This window comes from Sparus aurata, chromosome 17 (assembly GCF_900880675.1).
Source record: "Sparus aurata chromosome 17, fSpaAur1.1, whole genome shotgun sequence".
Taxonomy (NCBI): Eukaryota; Metazoa; Chordata; class Actinopteri; order Spariformes; family Sparidae; genus Sparus; species Sparus aurata.
In genome coordinates, this window is record NC_044203.1 from 37836224 (window position 1) to 37852706 (window position 16483).

The 16483-nt window shown below is 47.2% G+C and overlaps 1 protein-coding gene across 1 annotated transcript in view; it reads left to right on the plus strand.

Moving 5' to 3' along the window:
* The first annotated feature begins 246 nt into the window (after positions 1-246).
* Positions 247-16483, plus strand: part of LOC115568109 (semaphorin-4A-like) — a 32365-nt gene continuing 16128 nt past the window's right edge. The window contains exons 1-8 of the mRNA XM_030395188.1: positions 247-388; positions 6462-6622; positions 6763-6825; positions 10580-10678; positions 11120-11210; positions 12119-12238; positions 14993-15120; positions 15206-15387. Coding sequence (XP_030251048.1) covers positions 301-388; positions 6462-6622; positions 6763-6825; positions 10580-10678; positions 11120-11210; positions 12119-12238; positions 14993-15120; positions 15206-15387 — 932 coding nt within the window. The 5' untranslated portion in view covers positions 247-300. The remainder of the gene's footprint in view (positions 389-6461; positions 6623-6762; positions 6826-10579; positions 10679-11119; positions 11211-12118; positions 12239-14992; positions 15121-15205; positions 15388-16483) is intronic.

A 16483-nucleotide genomic window follows, 5' to 3' on the forward strand; every position in this document is an offset into this window, starting at 1 on the left:
GAGACGCGATGAAGTGGATCAGAGCGACACACGAAACAAACTTTAAAACTCGTCTCCTCCAACGACTTCCTGCAGGCCTCATGTCTCTGGGTGACGACTGGCTGATCGGCAGTGACGATGATGTTCAGAGATGCTTTCAGCCCTCCTGCCCCTCCTCCTCTTCCTCCTCCCCCTCCCCTCCCCTCCCCGCTGACCTCAGACCAGTAAAGAGGAAGCGGTTAATCTTCGTCCTCAGTGTTTCTTCACATTCTTTCAGCGCTGACAGTCGGAGGAAACATATCTCAGTCTTCATCCTCCATCATGTCTCCGTCCGTCGTCCTCGTCCTCCTCCTCGGCCTGCGGAGCTCCGCCGGCTCGCTGCCTCCTCCACGGACCTCCTTCCTCCTCAGTGAGTTCACTAAACGTTTCTGATTGATTATTAATCAATGGTCATATTGATTTACTGATCTGTGCTTTGATGAACTGTTCAGTTATTATCTTACCTTGTTCATCGTGTCATTCATCAGGTTGAATTAAACTTTTTACATTTTTATATTTTTGGGAGGCTGAAACTGATGATTTGATTATTGATCATCGTTGTTTCAATAAAATGTCAGTGTGATGGTAGAAATCCAAAGTTGTTCAGTGAACATTCAGTCAGATGATGTGAAGATCTTTGATAACGTTCAGATCAATGTGAGATTGTTGTGACAGAAACGAGCTGAGAAAGGGAACTTGACTCAGAGTCAGAGCGTTCCCTCGTCTCAGCGTCTGCAGCTGCTCAGAGACATTCTGATTCTGTTCTCTGTAAATAACAAAGAGAACAGTTTGAACAAAGTCGTCACAGCTCATCAGATCCTCTCCTCCCTCCACGTGGCTGAGAGTCAACATGTGGTCGAGCTCAGTGAAGACTTCATGTTGATGAAGGTGTAAATCTGCTCTGAGATCAGGTTGTGATGTGTTCTCTGAGGATGTCGACTGCTATTTATCAAAGACACTTTAAGTCTGTAAATGCTGTGATAGAAGTGCAACGATACGAACGTACAAGTGGATACTTTAATTTCTTTCTTTTGTTGGGGGGAGTGGTGCTCTGTGGTGGAGGTGGAGTCTGAACAGAGAGTCTGGAGTCTCCTGCTGCAGACAGAGAGAGACTCTGCTGTCCTGATGTTGGTCAGGAGTTCGTTCCTCCACTGAGGCTCCAGAACACAGAAGAGTCGTGACTTCTCTGAGCAGCTTTGTTTGCTCTCAGTGATGGCGGTACCAGCCGGCCCGCTGATGTAGAACAGTGCAGTGTTCTCTCTGGGCCGTGTGGGCTGAACAGGGTTTGGAGGTAGACGGTGCAGTTCTGTTGACAGTCTTGAAGACCAGAACCATCGTCTGGAATCAGATGTGGGTCGTAACAGGAAGTCAGTGGAGGTGACGGAGGAGGCGGGTCACATGGGAGAGTTTGGGTAGATTGTAAACGAGGCGCTGCAGCGTTCTGGATACACTGCAACAGTCTCAGAGGCTGAGAGTCCAGACAAGAGGGAGTTACTGTAGTCCAGGAGGGAGAGGACCAGAGGTTGGACCAGGAGTTCTGTTGTGTCCTTTGAGGAAAGTCTGGATCCTGCAGATGTTGTAGAGGGTAAATCTGCAGGATCGGACCACAGCAGTGATGTTGGGGGGGCAGGACAGTCCATCATCGAGGATTACGCCCAGGTTCCTCACCGCTGATGAAGGTGATACCGTGACGTCCTGGACAGTGACTGACAGGTCCATGTGAGGGCAGTCTGTCCCGGGATGAAGAGGAGTTCAGGTTTACTCAGGTTGAGTTTGAGGTGATGAGCAGCTGTCCAAGCAGAGATGATGCAGACATTCAGAGATGATGCAGACATTCAGAGATGATGCAGACATTCAGAGATGATGCAGACATTCAGACATGATGCAGACATTCAGAGATGATGCAAACATTCAGAGATGATGCAGACATTCAGAGATGATGCAGACATTCAGAGATGATGCAGACATTCAGAGATGATGCAGACATTCAGAGATGATGCAGACATTCAGAGATGATGCAGACATTCAGAGATGATGCAGACATTCAGACATGATGCAGACATTCAGACATGATGCAGACATTCAGACATGATGCAGACATTCAGAGATGATGCAGACATTCAGAGATGATGCAGACATTCAGAGATGATGCAGACATTCAGAGATGATGCAGACATTCAGAGATGATGCAGACATTCAGAGATGATGCAGACATTCAGACATGATGCAGACATTCAGAGATGATGCAGACATTCAGAGATGATGCAGACAGTCAGACATGATGCAGACATTCAGAGATGATGCAGACATTCAGACATGATGCAGACATTCAGAGATGATGCAGACATTCAGAGATGATGCAGACATTCAGACATGATGCAGACATTCAGACATGATGCAGACATTCAGAGATGATGCAGACATTCAGAGATGATGCAGACATTCAGAGATGATGCAGACATTCAGAGATGATGCAGACATTCAGAGATGATGCAGACATTCAGAGATGATGCAGACATTCAGAGATGAGCGTCACAACGTGGCTGTTGGAGGAGGACGAGGGGAAAGAGAGGAACCGTTGGTGTCGTCAGCAGAACAGCGGTCGCTGTTCAGGCCGTCGGCTGCACGCTGAAGTGTCTCTGAGCGAGATACTGAACGCCACACTGCTGCTGATGAGACTGTAAAGCACTCTGAGTGCATCTACTCTGGCAGCGTTACTGATGGATGACTGGTGATTGGTACTTCCATAAAACAGGAACCCAACATCATTTCTGATATGTAATGGTCAGTGACGTGGATGTAATGAGTCAGTGTGATCAGAAGAAGCAGAACACGACGTCTCTTCACTGTGATCACAATCAGAATCATAAACAGGGAAATATATTGTGCCACAGAAGCCAAAGGACAGAATATTACAAAAACAGTAACACAAGTAAAAAATAAACAACACAACTAAAAAGGTAAGAAATACAATAAACTCATATAAACATAAAACACATGATGCCACATGTGTGGCAGAGAATGAGCAGACACACTGAGGAAAACACATCTACATAACACAGTATATATATATATATATATATATATATATATATATATATATATATATATATATATATATATATATACACTGTGTATATGTCTTGTACATGTGTTTTCCTCATGTGTATATATATATATATATATATATTACACATTATATATCCTTGTACATTTATATATTTGATGATATTTAGCAGATGGTGGGTGACTGTTCTCTCTCTGTGTTGAGTTTGTGAGTCGTGTTGCGAGACAGTTTGTGACAGAAACAGGAAGTGATGTAACTGCGATTGAACAGACTGATTCTGTCACACTTCACTGGAAGTCTCTCACATGTTCTGGTTCTGGTTCACATCATGGACCAGGTGTTCTCTGCACCTCAGGACCAGAACTGAGCGCATACTCCATGATGGTCCTGCACCCTGATGAAAACTAACTGATCAGATAAATATCCAGAGTTAAAGCTCAGATCAGACGTCTCCTCTGACACGCCCAGCGTTTACCGTCAGACGCTGTTTACTGATGCCACTCACTTCCTGTCTGTGCAGAGAGGGTGTGTGTGTGTGTGTGTGTGTGTGTGATCTTTACACGTCTGAATGTTGCTGTGACACAAACACTCTAAATATGAACATAATTAACACTTGAAGTTAGAATCAGTAACGTTACATCAGACGAGCTTCATCATCGCTCTGTGTGTGTTTTGTTGTCCAGATGTTTCACTCTGCAGATGTGAGACAGTCTTGAACAGTGCTCAGTGGCTGCACAGCTGACAGTCGACCCATCAACATGTAATCTGAACATAATATTATGATTAATTGAAGGTACTGGTGCTCGTGCAGACTGCCGACATGTTATCGTGGAGACTTGGCAGGTAAACTGTGAGCAGCAGAGACGTGACGTCAGGTGGACGTTCAAGACAAGCTCTTTAGTCTGAAAATGATTGAATTCTGTCCTGACCCGTCTGTCTCAGGCTGGTTCTGGAGCTCAGTACTGTGTGAAGTGTTGTCCTGTGTGCCACTCAGGGACAGTCAGCGTCACCATGGTAACAGACGACCAGTCATGGCTCGGGCTGGTAACGAGAAGTGACTCTTCCTCAGCGTTAACCACACAAACTCACTCTGGTTCTGGTAGTTGTGTTATGACTGATACTCATTACATTGTCGTCAGAGGCTAAATGTTTCTGGTCTCTGTTCGCTGTTAGATCACAGCGGTGCAGAGAGTCCACAACAAATTCCCCCTGTGATGTCATCACTCATTTGCATATCGGTGACGTCGTTGCAGGTTGATTTTCATGAAGCTTCGGGTCGGTCAGACACACTGAGGGACTGTTCTTGTTGTAAGAGCTTGAAATGTAAAAGGTCCAACAGAAGCTCCTCTCTACCACATAGTCCACCACCCCTGAACGCCTCGTCAGTAGTCCCGCCTTTAATTCTGCAACCTTATGACATCACACTATGTCACCATGTCACACACTTGCAGTGATTTATGCCCAGTGGTGAGTCCGGCACGTCAGAATGAATTTAGCACAGCTGCTCTGTAGCTGTTAGCGGTGCCGGCTCAGGCATGTGTGAGCGGACCAATCAGAGCAGGCTGGGTGTTCAGGAGGCGGGGCTTCATAAAGACAGGAGCGTTAGAGGATGTAAACACGTTCTCTTAATAACTCAAAATACAGTTATGAGCATGATGTCGTCTTTGGCCAAATAATCACAAACTCACCATTTTGTTTATTTGATACCAAAACATTAAAAAGAAAGAGATGAAATGAACTCCAAGAGAATAAACAACATTATATTATATCTGAACATGTTTCTGTCTCTGATGGTCCCACAGGAAGTGTTTCCTGACCTCCTTTCAGTATAAAACACCTCCTTCAGTATGTTGATCTATTGTGGATGGATTTGACCTGATTTGTCACTTCAGACAAAGCAAGTCGATGATCATTATGGAACAAAGACGCGAGCGAGTCTTCAGCCCTTCACACGAAATGTTCTTATTTTAAACTCTTCTTCGTGACGCTGTTGTTCAGCTCGTGTGGTTCAGACTCGCTGATACAGAACGAGTTTCTCTGTAGCTCGACCACATCCTCTCCAAACCTGAACCCACATGGCCTCAGAAACAGGAAGTGGTGCTGACTCCGAGCCGGTCAGCTGACTGCTGAGACAGAAGATGTTCTGTTGCTGTTATTTATCGCTCCGAGCTCTCACCTCTGTGTCTCAATCTGGTTTACACCTCGCTGTTTATTATAGTGAGGTCTTTGTTTGGTGATGAGCCGGTCAGAGTGTGAAACCCACAAGACATTAACAGCGAGCTATTCCCACACATGCTGAGAACAGGTGCATGATGGGAAGGCTGAGGCCTCTGACTAACTGACACTCAGTCTGTTATCGTTCATGACTGAATGATGTTTATTTAGACACTGATTTGTTTTATTAAATCCTTTGATTCAGCTGAGAGCCAGAACTCCTGACTGACTGTTAAAGTGCTCTGAGTCAAACCTTCCAGGCAGGAGTTCCCCGAGCCCCTGGGGGCGGGACTGGACTGGACTGGACTGGACTAGACTGGACTGGACTAGACTGGACTGGACTGGACTGGACTAGACTGGACTGGACTAGACTGGACTGGACTGGACTGGACTGGACTGGACTAGACTGGACTGGACTGGACTTCTTCTATCAGGCCTCACTGTATACAACAATAACATCAGATATGCAGATGATACTCAGATTTACCACCAAGAGATCACAGTCTCACTCATTATCTCTGTAACTGCATCAAATAAACAATAATAAACACAATCCTAGATTTTGGGCTGTACAAATAAAATTGATTTGATCAAAGATCTCTGTGAAGTTCAGTTCTGTTCTCACATCATCATAAATGTTTCCAACAAAGTTCCAGCAGAGAAATCCTCCAGAGTCCTCGAGGAGACGCTGAGTTTCATCTGTCGTCTGTCTGTAACTTCAGCAGAGTCAGAGAGGAAAGAAGTCTGAGAACCAGACCCAACAGAACCAGAAGACACTTTAGAACATTAGAGAGTTGATGTGAAGCTCTGAGTGAAGTCAGCACTCAGCAGAGACTCTGGTTCTGGTTCTGGTTCTCTGTCTCCTCTCTGTAACATTATGTTCATGAAGTAAAGTCCAGTTCCCCTCCAGCTCCAGGCAGCAGTCAGCAGAACAGAACCTGGAGGTCCACTCTGGATCACTGCTGCAGTCAGGCTGATCAACAGGAGTGAAGAGAAATCACCTTTTTAACCCCACAAGTATCAAAGTCATCTCTGAGCTCTGAGTCATTGAACGGCTCTGGATCAGAACCAGAACCCGATGAGACTCCAGGTGTTTATTCCTCCAGCAGGTCTGGGTCTATGTTAAACTCTTTATCTACCTCTCTGTTGTGTTTGGGTCCAGACTCTACAGACCGGCCTCTGGTCCTCTTCAGCCTCCCCGACGTCCACAACACCACCACGCTGCTGCTGAGCGACGATAGATCCACCCTGTACGTAGGAGCACAGGACACCCTCCTCTCATTGGACGTCAGTCAGAGTGATGTCATCAGCCTGAAGAAGAAGGTGAGTGAGAGACGGTTTATTCACTCCAGGATTATTTGATTTATAGATACTGTTCATTTGTTCACTCCATTTTATTAATCACTGTGTTGTCTCCATCCTCCCCCTCTCTCTCTCTCTCTCTCTGTCTGTCTTCTGTCCAGGTGGAGTGGAGTCCGTCTGAGAGAGAAATCACAGAATGTGCAAGTAAAGGGAAGAACCCGACGGTAATCACATGACTCCGCCCTCGTTGATTTATTAAACGATGTTCAGCTCAGTGGTTGTGTGTCTGTAGTGTCTGCAGTGCGTCTGTAGTGCGTCTGTAGTGTGTCTGCAGTGTGTCTGCTATGTGTCTGTAGTGTCTGCAGTGCGTCTGCAGTGTGTCTGCAGTGTCTGCAGTGCGTCTGCAGTGTGTCTGCAGTGTGTCTGCTGTGTGTCTGTAGTGTCTGCAGTGCGTCTGCAGTGTGTCTGCAGTGTGTCTGCTGTGTGTCTGCTGTGTGTCTGTAGTGTCTGCAGTGCATCTGCAGTGCGTCTGCTGTGTGTCTGTAGTGTGTCTGCTGTGTGTCTGTAGTGTCTGTAGTGTCTGCAGTGCATCTGCAGTGTGTCTGCTGTGTGTCTGCAGTGCATCTGCAGTGTCTGCAGTGTGTCTGCAGTGTGTCTGTAGTGTCTGCAGTGTGTCTGTAGTGTCTGCAGTGCGTCTGCAGTGTGTCTGTAGTGTCTGCAGTGCGTCTGCTGTGCGTCTGCAGTGTGTCTGCAGTGCATCTGCAGTGTGTCTGCAGTGCATCTGCAGTGTGTCTGCAGTGTGTCTGTAGTGTCTGCAGTGCGTCTGCAGTGTGTCTGTAGCGTCTGCAGTGCATCTGCAGTGTGTCTGCAGTGTGTCTGTAGTGTGTCTGCAGTGCATCTGCAGTGTGTCTGCAGTGTGTCTGTAGTGTCTGCAGTGCGTCTGCTGTGTGTCTGCAGTGTGTCTGTAGTGTCTGCAGTGCATCTGCAGTGTGTCTGCAGTGTGTCTGTAGTGTCTGCAGTGCATCTGCAGTGTGTCTGCAGTGTGTCTGTAGTGTCTGCAGTGCATCTGCAGTGTGTCTGCAGTGTGTCTGTAGTGTCTGCAGTGCATCTGCAGTGTGTCTGCAGTGTGTCTGCAGTGCATCTGCAGTGTGTCTGCAGTGTGTCTGTAGTGTCTGCAGTGCATCTGCAGTGTGTCTGCAGTGTGTCTGTAGTGTCTGCAGTGCGTCTGCTGTGTGTCTGCAGTGTGTCTGTAGTGTCTGCAGTGCGTCTGCAGTGTGTCTGCAGTGTGTCTGTAGTGTCTGCAGTGCGTCTGCAGTGTGTCTGTAGTGTCTGCAGTGCGTCTGCTGTGTGTCTGCAGTGCGTCTGCTGTGCGTCTGCAGTGCGTCTGCTGTGCGTCTGCAGTGTGTCTGTAGTGTCTGCAGTGCGTCTGCAGTGTGTCTGTAGTGTCTGCAGTGCGTCTGCTGTGCGTCTGCAGTGTCTGCAGTGCGTCTGCAGTGTGTCTGTAGTGTCTGCAGTGTGTCTGTAGTGCGTCTGCTGTGCGTCTGCAGTGCGTCTGCTGTTTGTCTGCAGTGTGTGTCTGCAGTGTGTGTCTGCTGTGCGTCTGCTGTGCGTCTGTTGTGCGTCTGCAGTGTCTGCAGTGCGTCTGCTGTGCGTCTGTTGTGCGTCTGCTGTGCGCCTGCTGTGCGTCTGTTGTGCGTCTGCAGTGTCTGCAGTGCGTCTGCTGTGCGTCTGCAGTGTGTCTGTAGTGTCTGCAGTGCGTCTGCTGTGCGTCTGCAGTGTCTGCAGTGTGTGTCTGCAGTGTCTGCAGTGCGTCTGCAGTGTGTCTGTAGTGTCTGCAGTGTGTCTGTAGTGCGTCTGCTGTGCGTCTGCAGTGCGTCTGCTGTTTGTCTGCAGTGTGTGTCTGCAGTGTGTGTCTGCTGTGCGTCTGCTGTGCGTCTGTTGTGCGTCTGCAGTGTCTGCAGTGCGTCTGCTGTGCGTCTGCTGTGCGTCTGTTGTGCGTCTGTAGTGTCTGCAGTGCGTCTGCAGTGTGTCTGTAGTGTCTGCAGTGCGTCTGCTGTGCATCTGCAGTGTCTGCAGTGTGTGTCTGCAGTGTCTGCAGTGCGTCTGCAGTGTGTCTGTAGTGTCTGCAGTGTGTCTGTAGTGCGTCTGCTGTGCGTCTGCAGTGCGTCTGCTGTTTGTCTGCAGTGTGTGTCTGCTGTGCGTCTGCTGTGCGTCTGTTGTGCGTCTGCAGTGTCTGCAGTGCGTCTGCTGTGCGTCTGTTGTGCGTCTGCTGTGCGTCTGTTGTGCGTCTGCAGTGTCTGCAGTGCGTCTGCTGTGCGTCTGCAGTGTGTCTGTAGTGTCTGCAGTGCGTCTGCTGTGCGTCTGCAGTGCGTCTGCTGTTTGTCTGCAGTGTGTGTCTGCAGTGTGTGTCTGCTGTGCGTCTGCTGTGCGTCTGTTGTGCGTCTGAAGTGTCTGCAGTGCGTCTGCTGTGCGTCTGCTGTGCGTCTGTTGTGCGTCTGTAGTGTCTGCAGTGCGTCTGCAGTGTGTCTGTAGTGTCTGCAGTGCGTCTGCTGTGCATCTGCAGTGTCTGCAGTGTGTGTCTGCAGTGTCTGCAGTGCGTCTGCAGTGTGTCTGTAGTGTCTGCAGTGTGTCTGTAGTGCGTCTGCTGTGCGTCTGCAGTGCGTCTGCTGTTTGTCTGCAGTGTGTGTCTGCTGTGCGTCTGCTGTGCGTCTGTTGTGCGTCTGCAGTGTCTGCAGTGCGTCTGCTGTGCGTCTGTTGTGCGTCTGCTGTGCGTCTGTTGTGCGTCTGCAGTGTCTGCAGTGCGTCTGCTGTGCGTCTGCAGTGTGTCTGTAGTGTCTGCAGTGCGTCTGCTGTGCGTCTGCAGTGCGTCTGCTGTTTGTCTGCAGTGTGTGTCTGCAGTGTGTGTCTGCTGTGCGTCTGCTGTGCGTCTGTTGTGCGTCTGCAGTGTCTGCAGTGCGTCTGCTGTGCGTCTGTTGTGCGTCTGCTGTGCGTCTGTTGTGCGTCTGCAGTGTCTGCAGTGCGTCTGCTGTGTGTCTGCAGTGCGTCTGTTGTGCGTCTGCTCTGCGTCTGTTGTGCGTCTGCAGTGTCTGCAGTGTGTCTGCTGTGCGTCTGCAGTGCGTCTGCTGTGCGTCTGCTCTGCGTCTGTTGTGCGTCTGCAGTGTCTGCAGTGTGTCTGCTGTGCGTCTGCAGTGCGTCTGTTGTGCGTCTGCTCTGCGTCTGTTGTGCGTCTGCAGTGTCTGCAGTGTGTCTGCTGTGCGTCTGCAGTGTCTGCAGTGTGTCTGCTGTGTGTCTGCTGTGCGTCTGCAGTGCGTCTGCTGTGCGTCTGCTGTGCGTCTGCAGTGCGTCTGCTGTGTGTCTGCAGTGCGTCTGCAGTGCGTCTGCTGTGCGTCTGCTGTGTCTGACCTCAGTAACTGAACAGTGTTGTTGTATTTGTGGTGAAACTTCGACAGTTAAAGTTAAAAGCAGTCGTTCTGCTGATAACTGAGCACGTTTTCAGACTGACTTCACAGTCAACACAAGAAACGTGACAGATAAAGTGTGAAGACTAAAATAAGAGCGTTTGATCGCCTGAAGTCAAATATGTTTATCACCACTTTTACATCTAAACTTGTGATGATGCTAGTGATAAACTACACGATTACTGTGGCCAAAGAAACTGACAACCATATTATCACCATATCTATAAAAATAAAAGAAGCTGGTAATGAAACCTGTGTTTCACCTGAAGACTAGTGTGGAGACGGTCGTTGTAACACCTGAGCTTTATGAACTCAATATCAGCATTTCAGTTTTTAATATCAGGTTTATAGTGAATATGATGACATTCATCTTTATTTCCTTTATATTTAATACCTTCTGATAATGTTGTGTTTATTTTCTATGGTAAGTTAAGTTCTCATAGTGAAAGCAGTTCTGAATTATTGATTGATTGATAACGATGAAGATGTGAATAATACCTGTCTGTCTGTCTGTCTGCAGGTCGAATGTCCGAACTTGGTGCACGTGCTGCGCTCTCTGAACTCGACCCATCTGTACGCCTGTGGCAGCTTTGCCTTCAGCCCTCATGACGTCTTTATCGTGAGTCAACACAGGAAGTGAAGTGAACACTGATGACCATCTGGGTCTCGTATCTGATGTCCGTCATGTCTTGTCAATGGTGGACAAACTGATTAAAATGACAACTGAGTTAAAAGAAACAAGTTAGATTTTATGTGATCAGCCGCAGGAATGAAACGCTGTCACTGGACGTTAAATGTTTGTTTCCTATCATGTTCACATCACATATGTGAGCTGACTGTCCTGTCAGAGGAGGCTGCTGAAGCTCTGATTGGATCTTTTAACGTCTTTGTGGTGTTTTAGGTGAAAACCTGATGTTTTCTGAAGCTAACCATCATGAACACAGTGTCACAACAGGACGATGAACACAGAGAGACAGAAAGTTTCAACATATCTGCAGTCCTGACTCATCTCTCATGATTTTGATGATTTTACAGTTTGGGTTTTTCTTGCCTCCTTCAGGATGCTGAGAGTTTCTCCATCGTCCAATATGGCAACGCTAAAGGTCGCTGTCCGTTCAGCCCGTTCCAGAGGAGCAGCGCCATCACCGTGGGTCAGTCTGCTGCATGATGACCAAACCACCGCTGTGTGACTTAAAGAGTTCAAGTTTAATCATGACAAAACCACTGCAGGAACACAGATGAAGCTGTTCACACACACGTCCTGCAGACACTGCAGACCTCACTGTGCTTAAAGGGATATTCCGGTCTAAGTTTAATCCACGTTCTAACACACCATGACACTGAGTGAGACCCCCCTCGAGAGATCATGTTTTCCAACCGCTCAGAAAAGACCGCACGATAACAATACACTGCAGTCTATGCCTTCAACAAGAAACTGCCATCAAAAAGCCACAAATAATGCTCAGAACAGCATCAAACTTAGCAACAGTACAAACAGGGTCTCAGCACATCGTTCCAGGCATCAAACATCTGCTAGCTTAGCTGGATTTCACACAGCTCACCCCTCTGCTGCAGCAGCTTCCTCTTGTGGGGAAGCCCTGACGAGTCGATTAACAAGTACAGTTAGAAATGCTCAACGTTCTTTTCCCTGTCCGCTCTCGATAATAACTGTTATAAACTGGCAGGTAAGACACATATGAACTTTGATTGCTTTTCCATGGAGTCATAATCATACATTTTCATCCTTGAGCTGCAGAACTCTACTGCACTCGGTAATCGACTGTCACGGATTAAATTTACACCAGAATATCCCTTTAAGAGACGAACAGTTGATCACCTTAATTATACTGTGATGCAATCATAAATGTATGAATAATACACACGTAAAACTGCGTTCAAACTTTTATAAATGCAAATAAAAGCTTTTAAAATACCTTTTATCCAAGTAGATCATTAAATATGTAACTAGATCAAAGTGTTTGAAACAAAGGAGACGATCAGTCTGTGGATCGTTAAACTGTCACGTGTTCAGCTTCACACGTGTGTTTGTTCCGTGCAGACGGCGAGCTGTTCACTGCCACAACCACCGACTTCAAAGGAGTCCAACCACAGATTTCTCGGCACCTCAGCAAACATGGCCGCCCCGACGTCAGCCAGGATTCATCCGTCGCCTTGAAGGGTGAGTGACACGAGGTCAATACTGAGATCAATACTGAGGTCAATACTGAGATCAATACTGAGATCAATACTGAGGTCAATACTGAGATCAATACTGAGATCAGTCCCAGCGGACAGACACAGTCTCGTCAGTGTCACAGAGGACTGAACGACCTGCTGCTGTTCTGATCTGCATCTTGCTGTTCACTCTGAATATTAAAGTGTTGATGCAGAACGAGAACAAACTGCTGCGGTGAGAAAAAGAGGAAGAAAAGATAAAAGTGTGAGACGTGAAGAGCAAAGAGACGTCCGGAAGAAAGTCTGGAGATTAGTTTGAGCCCCAGTTAACAAATTAGAAACGGTCATGATCCAAACTGGGTCCAACTGGAGCCAGGAGAGGACGCAGAGCTGGTGTTGGTTCTGAAGGAGATGTCATCATGAGTGTCCTGATCGCTGTCAGTCGCTGCAGAAAGCTTCTGCTGAGCTTTTGATGCTTGATGTGTTCAACACACAGAATATGAGTCCAGTACTACAGGAAGAGGAGTCAGAATCAGTCCAAACGGACCCGACTACAGAGTTACATCACTGAGAAGATTGTTATCTGTTCATTCTTGGTTTTGAATTTCTCGATCTCTGATTGGATGAAGATCGATGATGTGTTTGATTTGAGTCAAAGTTACTTTGTCTGAGTCGCAGATTCTGCTCGTTCAGATAATCCATCTTAAATCTTGAAAAAAACAACTTACTTTACAAAATATAAATGTGCAAAACATTTATGAAGCTGAGAGACTTTGATCGAGCCGGGCTCCAGAATAAATGTGAGCTCAGTACCATTCTGCAGAACCACAACCAACCAGAACCAACCACAAAATACACAACCAACCAGACCCAACCCCATCCAACTAGAACCAATTAGAACCAACCACATCCAACCACAACCAACCAGATCCAACCCCATCCAACTAGAACCAATTAGAACCAACCACATCCAACCACAACCAACCAGACCCAACCCCATCCAACCACAACCAATTAGAACCAACCACATCCAACCCCATCCAACTAGAACCAATTAGAACCAACCACATCCAACCCCATCCAACCAGAACCAATTAGAACCAACCACATCCAACCCCATCCAACTAGAACCAATTAGAACCAACCACATCCAACCACAACCAACCAGACCCAACCCCATCCAACCAGAACCAATTAGAACCAACCACATCCAACCACAACCAACCAGACCCAACCCCATCCAACTAGAACCAATTAGAACCAACCACATCCAACCACAACCAACCAGACCCAACCCCATCCAACCAGAACCAATTAGAACCAACCACATCCAACCCCATCCAACTAGAACCAATTAGAACCAACCACATCCAACCCCATCCAACCAGAACCAACCAGACCCAACCCCATCCAACCAGAACCAACCAGACCCAACCTCATCTAACTAGAACCAACCAGAACCAACCACATCCAACCAGAACCAACCAGACCCAACCTCATCTAACTAGAATCAATTAGAACCAACCACATCCAACCACAACCAACCGCATCCAACCAGAACCAACCAGAACCAACCAGACCCAACCTCCAGCTGAATGTTTCTCTTTGATGAGACTTTGTTTGTCTGGGTTGTATGTTCTGTTTCTCGCTCCTCTCAGCTCTGTGTATTCTGTGGTTTGGTTCAGGCACAGAAACAACCGGGTCAGAATCAGCAAACATCATGGTTGGGATTAAAACACCTGATCTGGTCCGACTTCCTGTGAAAAACAGTCGGTTTTGGTCGCCACAAAAACGTGTAAATATCTCCAGGTGTCCAGCAGGTGACTCGAGCTGCGATCGTCCGTTTGGCGCCTTGTTGGCGGAAATAACTCCGCCCACACTCACGATATGAACGGGATTTGACACGTACGGTACAAATGTCAACCTCGGACGTATCCGTGGTTACAGAACATGCCAACAGAATATCCTGGAGACTGGACCTCAGAGACGGGAGCGTGAACCTGCACCTCTGATTTAAATGACATCTGTATACATACAGACCCAGATGACCCGGGTCGTCTGTGTAACGAGGGAACTTGTTCAGGAACGTTTCTGATTAATCACAAACTTCTTCCAGATGAAAATGTTTTTATATCCTCCTGTAGAGACCCCAGCGGTTCACCACGGGTCAGAGAGGTTCTGTAGCAGACTCTGCTGACGACTGTCAGTCTGACAAACTGCTGCTGTTAGCACTCACATGTCTGACACACATTTGTGAAGCTGACATACTTTCAGTGTGCAGCAGTGAAGTGTGAAACACTGGACTGGACTTCCTGATCTCTGCTCTAGTGATTCACTTCCTCTTTGCTTGAAAAAATCCCTCTAAATGTCTCGAAAAGGCCAAAACAAGACTTCTGAGCACTTTGATGTTTTAATAGACGATAAGATAAAACTTGAATTGATCCGAAAAGAAAATGAACGATGCAAAAGATGTAAAGTTGATCTAGTGACAGCCGGTACTGACCAGTTTACTGCTGGTCAACATCGTTTACGTTCCTGCTTTGACACTCGTATTAAATCTGAGCACGACCTCATTTACTGAACCAGTACTGATCGTTCAGAAGGAGAGAGGTGAAACACATTATTATCTTTGAATAGCTTGATCGTTTCTCTTCATTTCTCAGCTGGAAACTTGTTCTGCTCTCAGATCTCTTTTCTCGTGGTTCACATGGCACAGCGCCCTCAGCTTCCTCCTCTGTCTTCACTTCCTGTATTTCAGAGCCAACGTTTGTCAGCTCATCACTGGACCCGGCCGACAAGAAGCTCTACTTCTTCTTCAGTGAAGTTGGGAAAGAGTTCAGCTTCATAGACGACCTGCAAATCGCTCGGGTGGCCCAAGTGTGCAAGGTGACAGTAGAACCCAGCCTGCAGAACTAAAGATGGATCTCTGAGGTAGAAACACTGAAGTTTGTTCTCTCTGCTGATGTTTCAGGACGACGTTGGTGGACAGAGAACTCTGCAGAAGAAGTGGACGTCCTTCGCCAAAGCTCCTCTGATCTGTCAGTTGCCCAAACAGCTTCCCTTCAACGTTCTGGAGGACGTGTTCACCCTGCAGCCAGCAGAGGGCAGCGGCGCCGCCGACACGCTGTTCTACGGCGTCTTCACCTCCCAGTGGTAGGAAGACAGAACCAACACCTCCACATGGAGGTCCGATCATTACGTTAAAAAAAGAAATCATCAGGTGTAGGGCGGACCTCCAATAGTCGACTACTCGACGATTCGATTCGGAGAGGTCTGATTCCACTATGAACCTCGTAGTCGAGGAAATAAGGTCGCAGCACATATTTCAAGGCATCAAACATTTGATATAGTTGCCGTATTTGTCGGAAAATATAAACAAATCTCACCACCTGAGAAGCCTTCCTTGTTGTGGGGAAGCCCTGTGAGTCGATTACCGAGTGCAGTAGAGTCCTGCAGTAATGATCATCACTCTACTGCACTCGGTAATCGACTCGCAGGGCTTCCCCACAACGAGCCTGCAGCTGGAGAGGTGAGTTTTGTTTATGTATTCCAACAAATCCGGCAATGATATCAAATGTTTGATGCCTCGAAATACGTGCTGGGACCCTGTTTCTACTGTTGCTGAAGTTTGGTGCTGTTCTGAGCATTATTTGTGGCTTTTTGATGGCGGTTTATATTTGGATCCATTTACTGCAGTGTATTGTTGTCGTGTGGTCGTTTCTGAGGATGCTAAAACTACGTTAGCTAGCGGTCTGCAAACTTTATCTCTCGAGAGGGAGTCTAACACAGTTTCACTGTGTGTTAGACCATGGATTAAATTTACACCGGAATATCCCTTTAATAAATCACCCACTGCAGTTGCACAATCCAAATGAGCGGCGGTGAGCAGCACACTACAGGACCGTTAGCATTTATGGATTTATTGGCTCACAATGGCTACTAAAAAAATTATCCAAAGTGTGGGAGTATTCTGAAAAGGTTAAAGATGACCCGAAGAAAGTTAAGTTCAAGTTGTGTCAGCAGCTTCTTTCATATCGCACGACGACAACCAACATGTTGTATCATTTGAAACGGGTAAGGCTTGTTAAAGTGAAACTCTCGCCAAAAAGCAACCGAGGCTTTATTTGGGATTGAATATGAGTCAAACCTTCGTGTAAAAGCATAATTATGACGAAAGAGGCACTTTTAAGATTTACCGTAGTTTCGGTTTTGGGCACGTTAATTTTGAACGGGAGTGCATGGAGCAGGA